The 12,568-nt window shown below is 39.3% G+C and overlaps 3 protein-coding genes across 4 annotated transcripts in view; 2 read left to right on the forward strand and 1 right to left on the reverse strand.

The window, feature by feature from the left end:
* On the forward strand, window positions 1-8,793 carry LOC124175305 (intraflagellar transport protein 140 homolog). Its single transcript, XM_046555402.1, has 16 exons — window positions 1-422; window positions 488-894; window positions 958-1,153; window positions 1,256-1,489; window positions 1,577-1,789; window positions 1,871-2,059; window positions 3,380-3,627; window positions 3,756-4,074; window positions 4,157-4,373; window positions 4,462-5,329; window positions 5,416-5,554; window positions 5,677-6,168; window positions 6,272-6,558; window positions 6,630-6,906; window positions 6,975-7,876; window positions 7,947-8,793. The coding sequence occupies exons 1-16, from the start codon at window positions 129-131 to the stop codon at window positions 8,257-8,259; spliced, it is 5,595 nt and encodes a 1,864-aa protein (XP_046411358.1). The 5' UTR covers window positions 1-128; the 3' UTR covers window positions 8,260-8,793.
* LOC124175307 (histone-binding protein N1/N2) overlaps window positions 8,553-12,568 on the reverse strand; it is a 21,345-nt gene continuing 17,329 nt past the window's right edge. Inside the window, exons 1-3 of one of the 2 annotated variants that reach the window (XM_046555412.1) lie at window positions 11,717-11,855; window positions 10,519-10,902; window positions 8,553-10,400 (exon numbers count right to left, since the gene is read on the reverse strand). In XM_046555412.1, coding sequence (XP_046411368.1) covers window positions 9,291-10,400; window positions 10,519-10,902; window positions 11,717-11,782 — 1,560 coding nt within the window. In that variant the 5' untranslated portion in view covers window positions 11,783-11,855 and the 3' untranslated portion in view covers window positions 8,553-9,290. Of the gene's footprint in view, window positions 10,401-10,518; window positions 10,903-11,716; window positions 11,856-12,568 lie in introns of those variants that run through there. The other variant, XM_046555413.1, reaches the window with a different exon arrangement.
* LOC124175313 overlaps window positions 11,940-12,568 on the forward strand; it is a 15,016-nt gene continuing 14,387 nt past the window's right edge. The window contains exon 1 of the mRNA XM_046555420.1: window positions 11,940-12,177. Within this exon, the coding sequence (XP_046411376.1) occupies window positions 12,099-12,177 (79 nt within the window). The 5' untranslated portion in view covers window positions 11,940-12,098. The remainder of the gene's footprint in view (window positions 12,178-12,568) is intronic.

A 12,568-nucleotide genomic window follows, 5' to 3' on the forward strand; every position in this document is an offset into this window, starting at 1 on the left:
TAAATTGGAGAAATTAAACGAATTCAGAAAGTTTAAGCTTAATTCAAGCATTTGATAAAATAATGTAATTAAAAGTGTCTATCATTTGGAGTACATTTATATGTTTTATGGAGTATTAGGTATTAGAAATGTCCAGACCAAGGGAACGCGATGAACAGGAGGCACTCAAGCTGGATGAGCAGTTCAAGGATTCTTTGGCTCGAGTTAGACCTTACATTTTAGCCCTCACAGCGCCTGAAGATGTGCAGCTCTGCCGGCTTTGGTTGGATAAACTGAGCTATGCCTCCACGCAACGTGCACTCAGGAATGAGTATCTGATGGAACTATGCTGTCAAGTGGAATCTGGACATGTAGGTGGGATGTTTAGCCAACCGCCGCCAAATGGACCTCTGCCAGTGTTAAGGAGATCGTATACTCCAACGGTACAGTATCTGAAGTGAAGTGGTTTAAAACAGACTGTGACAAAGAATATTTGAACAAAATTTAGGTACACGGAAGTTCCTCGTGGAGCGAGTTATCAGATGCGAGCACAATCCCATATTGCGGATGGCCAAAGAATTATGCAAAGAGCATTCAATGCCAGTTCACCAGGAGTAAAACACCAAACCAAAAACGTGACACTGATTCGACCAGTACTGGTCGTTGCGGTCATATCACAAAGAATATCGGTGTATCTCGATGCTACGAGGGAAGTAAAGCGGACAAAAATCAAATCGCAATTTACGAACAAAGGATAGAGACCTTGACCACTATTGTGAAAGAACTGCAGATACAAAATGAACGTTTAAATCAAGAACTAAATCGTTTGCAACAAAATTCTACTGCAAAGGAAGTGCCTCACCTTCACGCTACTATCAAACAATTATCGGCAGAAATTGGAACGTTGAAAGCCAAGTGGGTAACAAAATCCGGTAATAAGCTATGTCTAATATGAATCATCAATTTTCTCATCTCTAGATTAATGGAAGTAAAAAAAATGAAGGATTCTCTTGAGGCAAGCAATGAGGAAGCCCTCCTGCAATGTAAGCAAAGTATGGATGAAAAAATTACAGAGTTGAATATGCAACTGCAAGAATTCCAATGTAAGAATAGTACCTTGGAAAATAATATTGCTGAGCTGACTGCCAATTTGGAAAAAATTACTAGGGCAAAGGTACAACTGCGTATTACTCTTTGTTGTCAAGTAGTGATAAGCTAACAGAATTTCTAGTTCTATTTCAAAATCTATAATGTATACATGATGTTTGAATCAAAGGATGAAGAACTGTGTGCAGTAGAAAGTAGTTGCTCTGAAAAATTGGAAGCTGCACGACAGCAGCACGAACACTTAATCAAACAGAAGGATGAGGAACTGCAAAAGAAAGATACAGTGATCAGTCGGAAAGAGGAAGAATTGGCATTGATTGAGTTAAATAAAAATGCTGAAATTGAAAAACTGAAAATGGAGATTGATGGGCTACAGAAGAACTTGGAGGCAAAAAAAGATGAAGTATGTTCGCAGTTCATGAATTTTTTATCTGAATCATACGTTTCTTATCTTTCAATAATGCCGCACAATGACCGTATTTTTTCACAGGAAGCTAAATTGAAAGCTATTGTTACTGAGCAGTGCTCAACAATCCAGCGAGAATTTAATAAAATGAGGGCAAATATGGAAGCGGCGAATCAAAAGCAGAATCAAAACCTTATCAATAAAGTGGCCAGTTTAAAAAAAGGCATTTTAAAATTGGAAAAAACTAAAGAACGAATGAGCCATGAATATGAGAAGCGCATTTATCATATTTTAAAGGTGCATTTTATTTCCCAAATACATTTTACCCTCTTTTGAGATAGTTTTTACAAGTTGCCTACACAATTATTTGCATATCAGGATAAAGAAAACGAAGTTAAAGCCTTGCAGCTACAACTCCAGGGTCAGCGTAGTGAATTATCGATGTCACTGAGTTCGGAAAAACAGTGCGAGCTAGACAGTCTAGTTGAAAGCTTGGAAGAACGTTACAGATCACTGTTGGCTGCCGCAGATGCGAGTGCTGGCAACCAAAGGCAAAATTATCTCAAGGTAAAATGTAATAGTGATTTTCACGCTTGTATAAAATAATATATTCTCCTGTTTGCTTACGAAAATTTATGATTCCTTTCAGAAAATGAGGGTGCTAGAATCAGAGCCCGCGTGTTTTACCTAAGTACTTTAAATGTCGTCGGTTGATATTGTAATTCATTTTTGAAGGTAAATTTGTTTGTATCGTGAAATTCTTATCAACATTTTATAATAAACGAAATGCTATATTTTAACTGAAATTGAAATTCGACACCGAGTAAATGAATATAAAGATATTTCAAAAGGTTGGAAAAAATTAAACTTCAACATACATAAATAAGAATTTACTATTTGCAATTTTTGTTAAAATACATATAACTAAATAAGTTGAATGTTCTTTATTTTGGGAAATGTATGATGCATTCTAAATGAATCGCTTGTTGACAGTTAGGTGACCCAAATGACCCAAATTTTCTTCCTTGCAGTGAAAATCCGCCATGCGCGTTTTCGATCAAATAGGAAACTAGTGGAATTCTAGAAAAATGAAGTAAAAAAGAACCAAGGGAACTCTTGGTTTAAGAAAAAAAAAACTGCTAAATAAATCTGTCGATCTGTTGAATAATTAACGAATTTTAATCCCGTATACGTGCTCAATCGTAACAAAACTTGACTAACTATTTCTACGTCAAGTGTTTGTTTACACGAAATGTCAAACGATCGATACACAATTGATTTTGCTATGAATTCGTTATCGAGAAACAACCAAAGCGAGCTTAGAACGTTTGAAAAACCGTAAATTTTGTCATTGATATCAGAGCTTCTAGACCGAATCAGTCGATATTAGGCGCCGGTTGTGATCTAACCTATCGTAGTTTCACGAAAATGCTTACATTTAGTGTTACATCTGATACTGAAATAATTTCAGACCCTCGTTTGCCTTGAGCCGATTTGGGTAATTCAAACGCCACGATTAAATTGGAGAGCATTTCATAATGTCGCTGTATTTTGATACTCGAGTACAAAATCCTGAGACTGCTTCTATTAGTACATACGCTGCGTGGCATCCGAACTATCCGCTGTTAGCTGTCGCTGCTTATTCACAAGACAAAGGAGGGTTTGTTACAATTTACGATGACTTGGGCGAGCCTCTGCAGGATGTAGAATCACCCGCGCACTCTGTCGCCCAAGTCACCGCCATTGGGTGGCATCATGATAGACGTTGGCTAGCTGCTGGATGGGAAAGTGGGGAACTTCGGGTTGGTATAAACCAGCCAATATTATTATTGCAGTCTGTAGTATAATATGCTTTAAATAATTATAAACCCTCATCTTGTTATTCAGGTTTGGCCGGGTGATTCTGGGGCGAATGAATTTAACATTATCGTCACGCCACATCGAGATCCTATTACAATATTGGAGTGGAGCCAGCATGGTGGACGACTTGTGTCCGCTGATACAGCTGGCTCTTTGATAGGATGGAAAATAGACCCAAGAGGACAGCTTCTAATGGTGTTTCACCATGAATTAAAAGATTCTTTCACTCACATAGCGTTCAAAGTCGTTCCATCGAAGCCAGTTATTGATATTAAGTATGTAACGCAATTATTTCCCATAAAGTTGAAGATATTTACTTTGTTTCTAGTGTTTCTTGTAATCTCAAGAAAGCAGTGACTGTACTCTTTACCTCGAATATAACTGTGGTATTATAATATTATAGTGGCCTGGCGAAGGCAGCAGTAGCTGGTGACGAAAGGGCGCTAGATCTTTTTAGTTCTTGGCGACCAAGAACGGCAGCTCCCGTTGCAGTTACAACGCAAAGAGATAATCACGCTTTTTACATCGGAACTATGAATGGGGTGGTATATTTTGTTGATAGTCAAGGGCAATGTATTGAAGTACTGAACACGGATGGTGCTACTTTGCATTGTTTGCTACACCATCAATCGCGAGACTCTGTAGTCATGATGACGGAAGGGCTGAATATTGGGCATTTTCAAGCAGATCCTATCACTGGTCGCCTCACCGAGCTCACCAAAGTAAGGAATCGTTCTTCATCTCGTAGCAAAATTTATTCGCTATCAAATGATGTAAAATTTTTCAAAAACTGACAACTTTCAGGTGAAACTAAGTGGCAAGACCGACATGTCTCGATCCGGTCCTGCTCTTTGTTGGGCAGGTACAAATACTCTGGCTGTATTAACAGGGGAACTAGCTATCAGATGCTGGGATCTCCATACCGGAGATACTTATGTCTTATCACCACCAGACACCAGTAATGGAAACATTGCAACGCCTCAAGAGATCTGCACGAGTCTATCGTACTGCAAAAATAATGGTATTGAATTCAATGAACTAATAAATATAACAAATTTTTTTTGTAATTCTTTGTCTTCTTGGACCTATATTCTCAATTCTTGTTCCAGAAACCCTAGCAGCTGGTACAAATTTGGGAACAATTTATCTCTGGAAACATAAAAATGCTTCAGATGCAGAGGATAACGGCTGGCCAGCAATTCCAGAATCCTGTACAATTCATGGCACAGTAAAACAGCTCGCGTGGGGTGCCACAATACTCAGAAATCCTCTTCTGGTTGTCAATTGCATAACGAACGTTTTCATTTTGCGACAGCAGCCAATGTGCGCTGCTTACAATGATAATATATGCGCCAGCCAGTTGGCACCCAAGCAAATCCTGCTGGAAACGCATGGTCAAAATTATGTTCTGAAAACTGACCTGCAAGTACAGGTTGTAGCGGTGAATAAAGATTATGTTGCCGTTTCTTCTGGGAGACAAATTGCCGTTTATAAATTGAGCAGGGAAAATTCCATATCCACTACACTCGTCGGATCCTTCAATTGCGACACGGAGAAAATACTGATTTATGAAAGTACTCTAATTGTGCTGACGCCGCTCGTCATTCAACTGAGATCTATAGAAGGCAGTCTAACTCAAACGCTGCCTACATCCCCTGAAGAGGGTGAACCAATTACAATGGAGCTAACTAGCCGATATCTGACAGTTGCTTCACTGAATGGGATTCTTAAAATTTGGGATGTGAGCAAGAGAGAAGCCAAATTGTACACAAGGGCTAAAGCTGTTTTTGAAGCGATTGATGATTTTGCCGAAATCATTGAAGCTAGGTGCAACTCTGACTGCAGATGCGTTTCAATCACTGTTGCAATGGCTAATTTAATGCCTAGTTCGATTTTTTATGTTTGGGATATCGAAAGCGATCAGATCTATGAATATAATTTTGCTGATCCCGAAGATGGGCATGAAGAATCTCCTACGTAAGTCGTCGCACCTGACTATAGCAAAGAGAGCTGAGTCGCTTTTTTTTCAAGCTTCTACCTTATTTTATTGTAATTATTCTTAGAGCAATCCAGTGCAAAGGTCGATTAGTGACTTCTCATTGTTGGGACGATGATGATCCAAGACTTTTAGTCTGCCGTGCACAAAAGTTGGATTCTGCGAACTCAAGACCTCCATCACAAATAATACCCACCCCTGCTCAGGTACGACTACTGTATTAAGATTCGTTAAACATTTGTGTCATCCTAAAATTTCCTATTTAGTACAATTACGAGTTTGTTATTTGTATTTTATGTAAAGTTAACGCAATTTATATCGATTCCAGGAACCCTTAACAAGTGTTGTGTTGATAACAATGTTTGCAACATCAGATCATGGGATTGTAGTACAAGATGTACGTTCAGTAAAAGATGAAAACTGCAGATTGTTGGGAGTTCGCACTCCGCATATAATGATTTTAAATTCAGAAGTAACATTTGACAATGAGAGTAAAGTACGTTATATAGTAATGCGCGATTTTGAAGAACTTGGCGTATGTGATACAGTGACAAAAAAAGCAATCCTAGATTTTAGTTTCTATATAAGTATAGCCAACATGGACGAAGCCTTCAAAGCGATCAAAACAATTCAAAATGAAGCCATTTGGAAAAGTCTGGCAAGAATGTGTGTCAAAACCAAACAGCTGAATATGGCTTCACTCTGCCTAGGCCATATGAAGCATGCCCGAGGAGCTAGAGCCTTGAGAGAAGCGATGCAAGACGACGATTTAAACTTGGACGCAAAATGTGGCATATTGGCAGTTCAGCTTGGTTTATATGTGAGAATGAACAATTTTCATGCATAATATTGGTCAGAACAAATACATCCACAAAATATATATTGATCTTAAGTTCAGAAAAATAAACATATATATTTTTCAGGAAGACGCAGAGCGTCTTTTTCGAGATGCGAATAGATTGGATCTCTTGTGTTCTATGTTAGAAGCACGTAACAAGTATGAGGAGTCTATAGATCTGGCAATAAAGGAAAACAAAATCCGTGAGAAAACAAGCTATTATAATTACGCAAAGACTCTTGAACAGGAAGGCAAGATATCAGCGGCAATAGAGATGTACACAAAGGCAGATTGTCACAGATTTGAAGTACCGCGGATGCTTCTGTCTAGGCCGAGAGAATTACAGGCATACTTGTCTAACTCAGACGACCAGTGAGTATTTGTCGAATTTAGAAACAACTGGCACATTGTATTTACTGCGACTCATAATTCGCATAATTCAGGGAAATACATATCTGGCATGCACAGTATATTGAATCAACTGGTGATATGGAGGCAGCATTGCGTCTTTACGAAAGTGCAAACGACACCTTAGCCATGACTCGTTTATTGTGTTATCTTGGGCGTGACGAAGAAGTATCCGAGCTTGTTACTAGGACTAATCATGCAGCTTCGGCCTACCATCTTGCTGCACATCACGAGTCAAGAAATAACATAGCACGAGCTGTACATTTTTATAGTGCAGCTAAGGCGTATACCAATGCAATTCGTATTTGCAAAGTAAGTCAAAATTTAGTGGATTAATCTAATTTTGTTGACATCAACTCCAAATGATCTATTTGTAACAGGAAAACGACATGACTGAGGAGTTGTGGCCTTTGGCTATGCTGGCGCCGCGTCACGCGCAAATTGACGTAGCAAAATATTTCGAAGAAGCTGAGCAGCCCGATAAAGCTGTTCTGTTATATCATAAAGCTGGGATGCTTCACAAGGCCTTAGATCTGGCATTCAAAACGCAGCAGTATAATGCTTTACAGTTGATAACTATGGATATAAATGCAGACTCAGATCCGGCATTGATTAGGAAATGCGCAGACTATTTTGTACAGAATGAACAGATAGACAAAGCTGTTGATTTACTTGCAACTGGTAAATATTACATGGAAGCATTAGAATTAATACAAGCTCACAATATTGTACTCACCGAGGATTTGGCAGAGAAATTGACATTAGAGAAAATTGATAATAACATGGAAAGAGAACAGATCCGAACTTCGACGTTAGAGAAAATAGGAGAAATTGCATTCTCCCAAGGGAATTATCATCTGGCTACTAAAAAGTTCACTCAAGCTGGAAATAAACTCAGAGCTATGAAAGCTCTTCTGAAGTCAGGTGATACAGAGAAAATTTGTTTCTTTGCCCAAGTCTCGCGACAGCGAGAGATTTATATTATGGCTGGAAACTATCTACAGTCATTAGATTGGCAAAATCAACCAGAAGTTTTAAAGAACATAATAAATTTTTACTCGAAAGGTAAAGCGATGGATTTACTGGCAAATTTTTATGTCGCATGTGCCCAGGTTGAAATAGATGAATTTCAAAATTACGAAAAAGCATTCGATGCTCTTAATCAGGCGAGCAGATGCTTATCAAAGGTCACTACGCCTCGTGATCGAAACTTGCACAAAAGGGCCAATGATATGGTTAATAATAGAATGGCAACCATAAAGCGCTATTTGGACATCAAAAAGTGAGTATTTGACTTGAATTACAGATGTGCATTTACTTGCAATTTTATTGACAATGAATATTGTCAACAGACTCTTTGAACACGGTGAGACTGAAGCAGCAGTGTCTCAAGCTCGCCAACTGATAGAGTCGCAGGGAAGCGATTTAGAACAATCTGTACGACGTGGTGACTTGTTTGCGACATTGACACAGCATTACGCGAACATAGGAGAGACTGAAAAGGCGCGTGGAACAATCGAAGAGTTAAAACGGCTCGTACCCGGAATAAATTTGAGTTATTACTACAACGTAAATTTATTGGAGGCCTTAGGATATAAGATTAACATTCAAAGGCAGGACAGTTCTGACAAAGACGATGGTATAGAAGAATTACTAGGCGAATAATATTTTCCATTCAATTATCGGGAGTTTCATAAATGAAAGAAGTTACTGCTCGAACAAATGTGTAAGTGAATTTTGTCAATTCGATTAAACTAATCCGTCCAATGAAAACTACGTGAAAATATCAGTAAAGCGTAGTAATAGAAACATTAGTGCATTAGATCTTATATTTACGCGAAATTCCGTTCGCGTATTCAATCCGTCCATTTGGTGTTTGTTTTCACCCAGCGTTCGGTGTTATTTTTTAAGAGAAAGGGAATAACAGAAATTAAACGCGATTCTAGAAAACCATTTAATTTTTATTTACCAAGACCTAACTTAATAATTACAGTCTTATTTGTTTTCATTTTTTTTTTTTGTTTCCTCACATAATATACAAAGTCTTGATGAACAGCCAGAATAAGCTTAAAATGTAACTAGTTTCGGGTAATATTATACTTTAGGTGATTGAACAATAAATAGGAAATATAAAACACATTGACTAATGAACAAGAATAAAAAATTAAATGAAAGAACGCAATCAATGTGTCTCGTTAAGTTATTAAAAATCGAACATCGTAAATCAAGAAGAATGCAATGGAAAGAAAAAATGAAAAATCAACAGTATCCCTTAAAATACTAACCAAATATTGGAACTAGGCATATCTCGTTATGCTCTTAACAAGTGCTAAAAATGTGCAAAACCTAGTAGACTCACAAGTGGTGATAGTGACTCAACAGTTCATTTCACCAAAGCCTAGAGCGCGTGTACTTGTTCCATTTCAAGTGCACATATTATAAACTTAATACTTAAATTTTGATCCAAACTAAAATTGGCTGAGTGCATAATATTATGTGGTAATGTTACACCAAAGTCTGTTCTTCTAACGTTTTTTTTCCGGCTTTTTTTTCACTGTTTCTTTCATAATTAAAAATCACACATTGACATTATAGTAGAAAATGATAAGAACGGTAAAATGTATCGCAATAATATCGTCAGCAGGTATTTTAAAATGACATGGGAAACATATTTCATTTGAGATTAAAATATTTCTTCAAGAAGTCGGTTTCTTGGATGGTGTTTCAATTTCCAATTTATCAGATTCATCCGCCTTGCGTTTCTTCCGGACAAGGTGCGAGATATCACTGGCAGGCTTTGCTTGATTTGTGGAGGTTGATTCGGCGCTAGAACTGGCACCGTCTCCACTCGGACCGGCGCCATTGAGACAGTCAGCGGCTACTTTACTCTTTATACCTTCGACCATGGCCTTGCACGCTTCTTCCTTGAAGTCTTTCATATCTGCGATCTTTTCTTGAATTTCAGGTAGCAGTTCCTTCAATTCCTTTATTTCACCTTCGACAGTGTAGAACGGATCATCTTTCTTGTGGGAATCCTTACTTTCTTCGAGCTGTTGAATATGCGCTTGCAGGAGCGAAGTAGCTTCGTTGAATTGTTCAATACTAGAGTCAAATTCGTTTGCTAACGAGTAAGCCAATCCAAGCTGGTAATATGTTTCGGCGATGGCCCTTGGATCACAGGGTTCAATCTTTGCTAAGAGGTCTAAGCAGGCTTGTAAGTCGGTCAATGCTCCCTGCTGATTACCACTTTCCATCGCTACTTCTCCAAGTAATCTGTGTGCTTCAGCCAAATGTTTCCAGCCAGGTGGTCCACGTTTTAGTAGAATCAATTTTCCCGACTCCAGCACCTCCCACGCGAGCTGCAGGTTGTTAATATCATCGTCATCTTCATCTTTTGAAACATCTTCACCTTCCTCATCTTCGTTTATAGATGCTTCGCCGTTTTGAGTTACCTTTGAAACTTCTTTGTCACTGGAAGTTGAAGCTGATGGAGTTTCAGAAGATACGATTTTTTCTTTCGACTCTGTGCTATCAGGTTTTTTGTCTGCTACCTTAGCTTTTTCATTATGTTCCACATCTTTTTTTGAATCCTCCGAAGTCGAAGGCACTTTAGTCTCATCTTTATCAGCAGTTTTATCTTTATCGACGCGGGTAGTAGACTCTTCTTTACTCGGAGCGACAGAATTTTTGGTCGCTTCGCTAGTTGTTTTCGTTTGCGTTTCTACTTTTGCTTCTGTTAAGCTATCGCCCTTAGCCTTTGGCGTTGTATCTGTTTTCGTGTTTGCTTCATTGTTGGTCAAGGTCACCTGTATCAAGATGAAAATCCAATTTAGTATTTCGCAAAGCAAGCAATAAAAAAATTTGTATTTATTGGTGTTTCACTGTCAAACCTCCGACAGTTCAACCAGAGGATACAAATCTTACCTTTTCCGCATGTGTAGCAGCGCCATTAGATTTCTTGACTCCGTTTTCCTCATCATCAGTCTCATTATCATCTTCTTTTTCCTCGTTTACGTTATTGTCATCTTCATCGACTTCGTCCTCAGCTTCCACTTCATCGGAACCAGGAACTGCACCACCTAACACCTCGGTTTCTTCTCTGGCTAAAGCCAGAAGAGCTCTTCCATAGAGAAGGTATGGTTCCGCGAGTTCGTCGGCAGTTTCTCCATACTTCTGTGCCAGTAGTTCGCATGCCTGGGCAAGGGCTGTAACTGCCATTCCATAATCGCGAACTAGGAGGTGACGTTTACCCTGAGATATTGCTGTTACGGGATCAGTGAAGAGTGCGTTTTCTGCTACGTCAGCCATCTGAAAGTAAAACAAGTATAAGTAACAGTTCAGAATCGTTGGTGTTGGAAACTTGATTACGAAACTAATTCTAATTGCTAAAACTGTAAGCTCCAAATTTCAATTTCCTTAACATTTATCGAACAGATCAATGTACCGCGGTTTCGGACATAATTATAAGTTGAGGGGTTGGAATAGAGAGAAGACACATTTGTCTCAGGATTTGAAAATGATTAGCTAACCGAATTATCTGTAGACGCATGCTGAGAAGTTCATTAGTCGAAAAATATACGATATTTCCATCATATTTCCATAGTCATAATGTCAGCTCAGTTGCAAAACGATCCGTAAACGCCAAATTCACGAAATTTCGCTTTCAGGTACGCAGGAGGCTACAATTCTATACTTAGCTAAAAACCAAGATCAATGATGCGAACAAAGTACTTAACAAGACTGGAGAAATGTATTTCATCAAATACAAGTCTTTTTACATTCTTTTGTCAATCATTTACAAGATCAGAGTCATCATGATAACTTTTGTCTCTTTTCTATCAGGTTCGATTATTTCGACCAGTGATCTACAGTCTACGAAAATATTGTTGTCGCTCTAAACGGATTTGAAAGCCAATGACAGAGCATATTGGAGTAACGAGTGTTTCGTCTGTCTTGAATTACTTATAACTAGACTCTCATCAAACATATCCCTGAATACCGCGTGAACGAACTAATTCGTCGACCATTCGTCTAGTCTCGTGCGTCAGACTACACAACAAACACACGTGATAACAACACGAACTTCAAATGACAACGTTACTTGACAATGCTGGACACTGACCTGATTTCCCGTAGAGGAATCAACCGTAATATGGTCCAAGCGATAGTGCCAATCGAGGCAGACCATTAATGGTACGGACCACGGGATGAGCACGAAGGATCATCGAATCGTCTCATGGTCTACGACTTTTCTAATAACATACCCAGACGAGGGAACGATTAAACGCGCGGTGTCCGTAGCATCCGGAGGTCTACATCCTGGGGGCGCGACGCCCGGCGTCTAAGTTCGATTTTTCAAACCCACCCCCCTCCCCCAACCGACGCTTGCCGACGCGCCGTCGCTACCTTCGACCAAAACCCAAAGCGAGTCAGTCGGTGGGTTGTTCCAAACCGAGGTTCGTAACGACTGGACGAGTTCAGTGGGCGGTTGGGGTCGGACAGGGATGGAGCCGTCTCGTGTTCCCGGAGGACCTGCACCCCGTCTGGGTTTCCTTCTGGCCACGCTGGCCCTGACGATGGCAGGTAAAGAACAAAGCTAGGGAATGAGCGAGAGGGAGTAGTTATTTTCCCCGATTCATTATTCAATCCCACGAAATGTTGCGTGAAAGATAATCGTCGACAATTGTTAAGAGGCGAGGTTTTATAATACAGGTACTTTAAGCATGGGGGATGATTTTTCATCTCGAGTAACTCGTAGCCTCGTAGCGGGTTACGGGGTAGCGTTAACTGCGACAAATTATTCACATCCACTTCGCGGTCGCGGGGTATAGTACAGAAATTTTTAATGCTTTTAGTCGGTGTTCTTATTTTCAACTGTCAGGAGATGAAAAATACTTTACATCCTACACTCACTCACTCACTCTATTTCCTCGCTCGGATTACGAGTAGTTACTTGTTCGTAAACTTTATACCA

Source organism: Neodiprion fabricii, chromosome 2 (assembly GCF_021155785.1).
Source record: "Neodiprion fabricii isolate iyNeoFabr1 chromosome 2, iyNeoFabr1.1, whole genome shotgun sequence".
Classification (NCBI taxonomy): domain Eukaryota; kingdom Metazoa; phylum Arthropoda; class Insecta; order Hymenoptera; family Diprionidae; genus Neodiprion; species Neodiprion fabricii.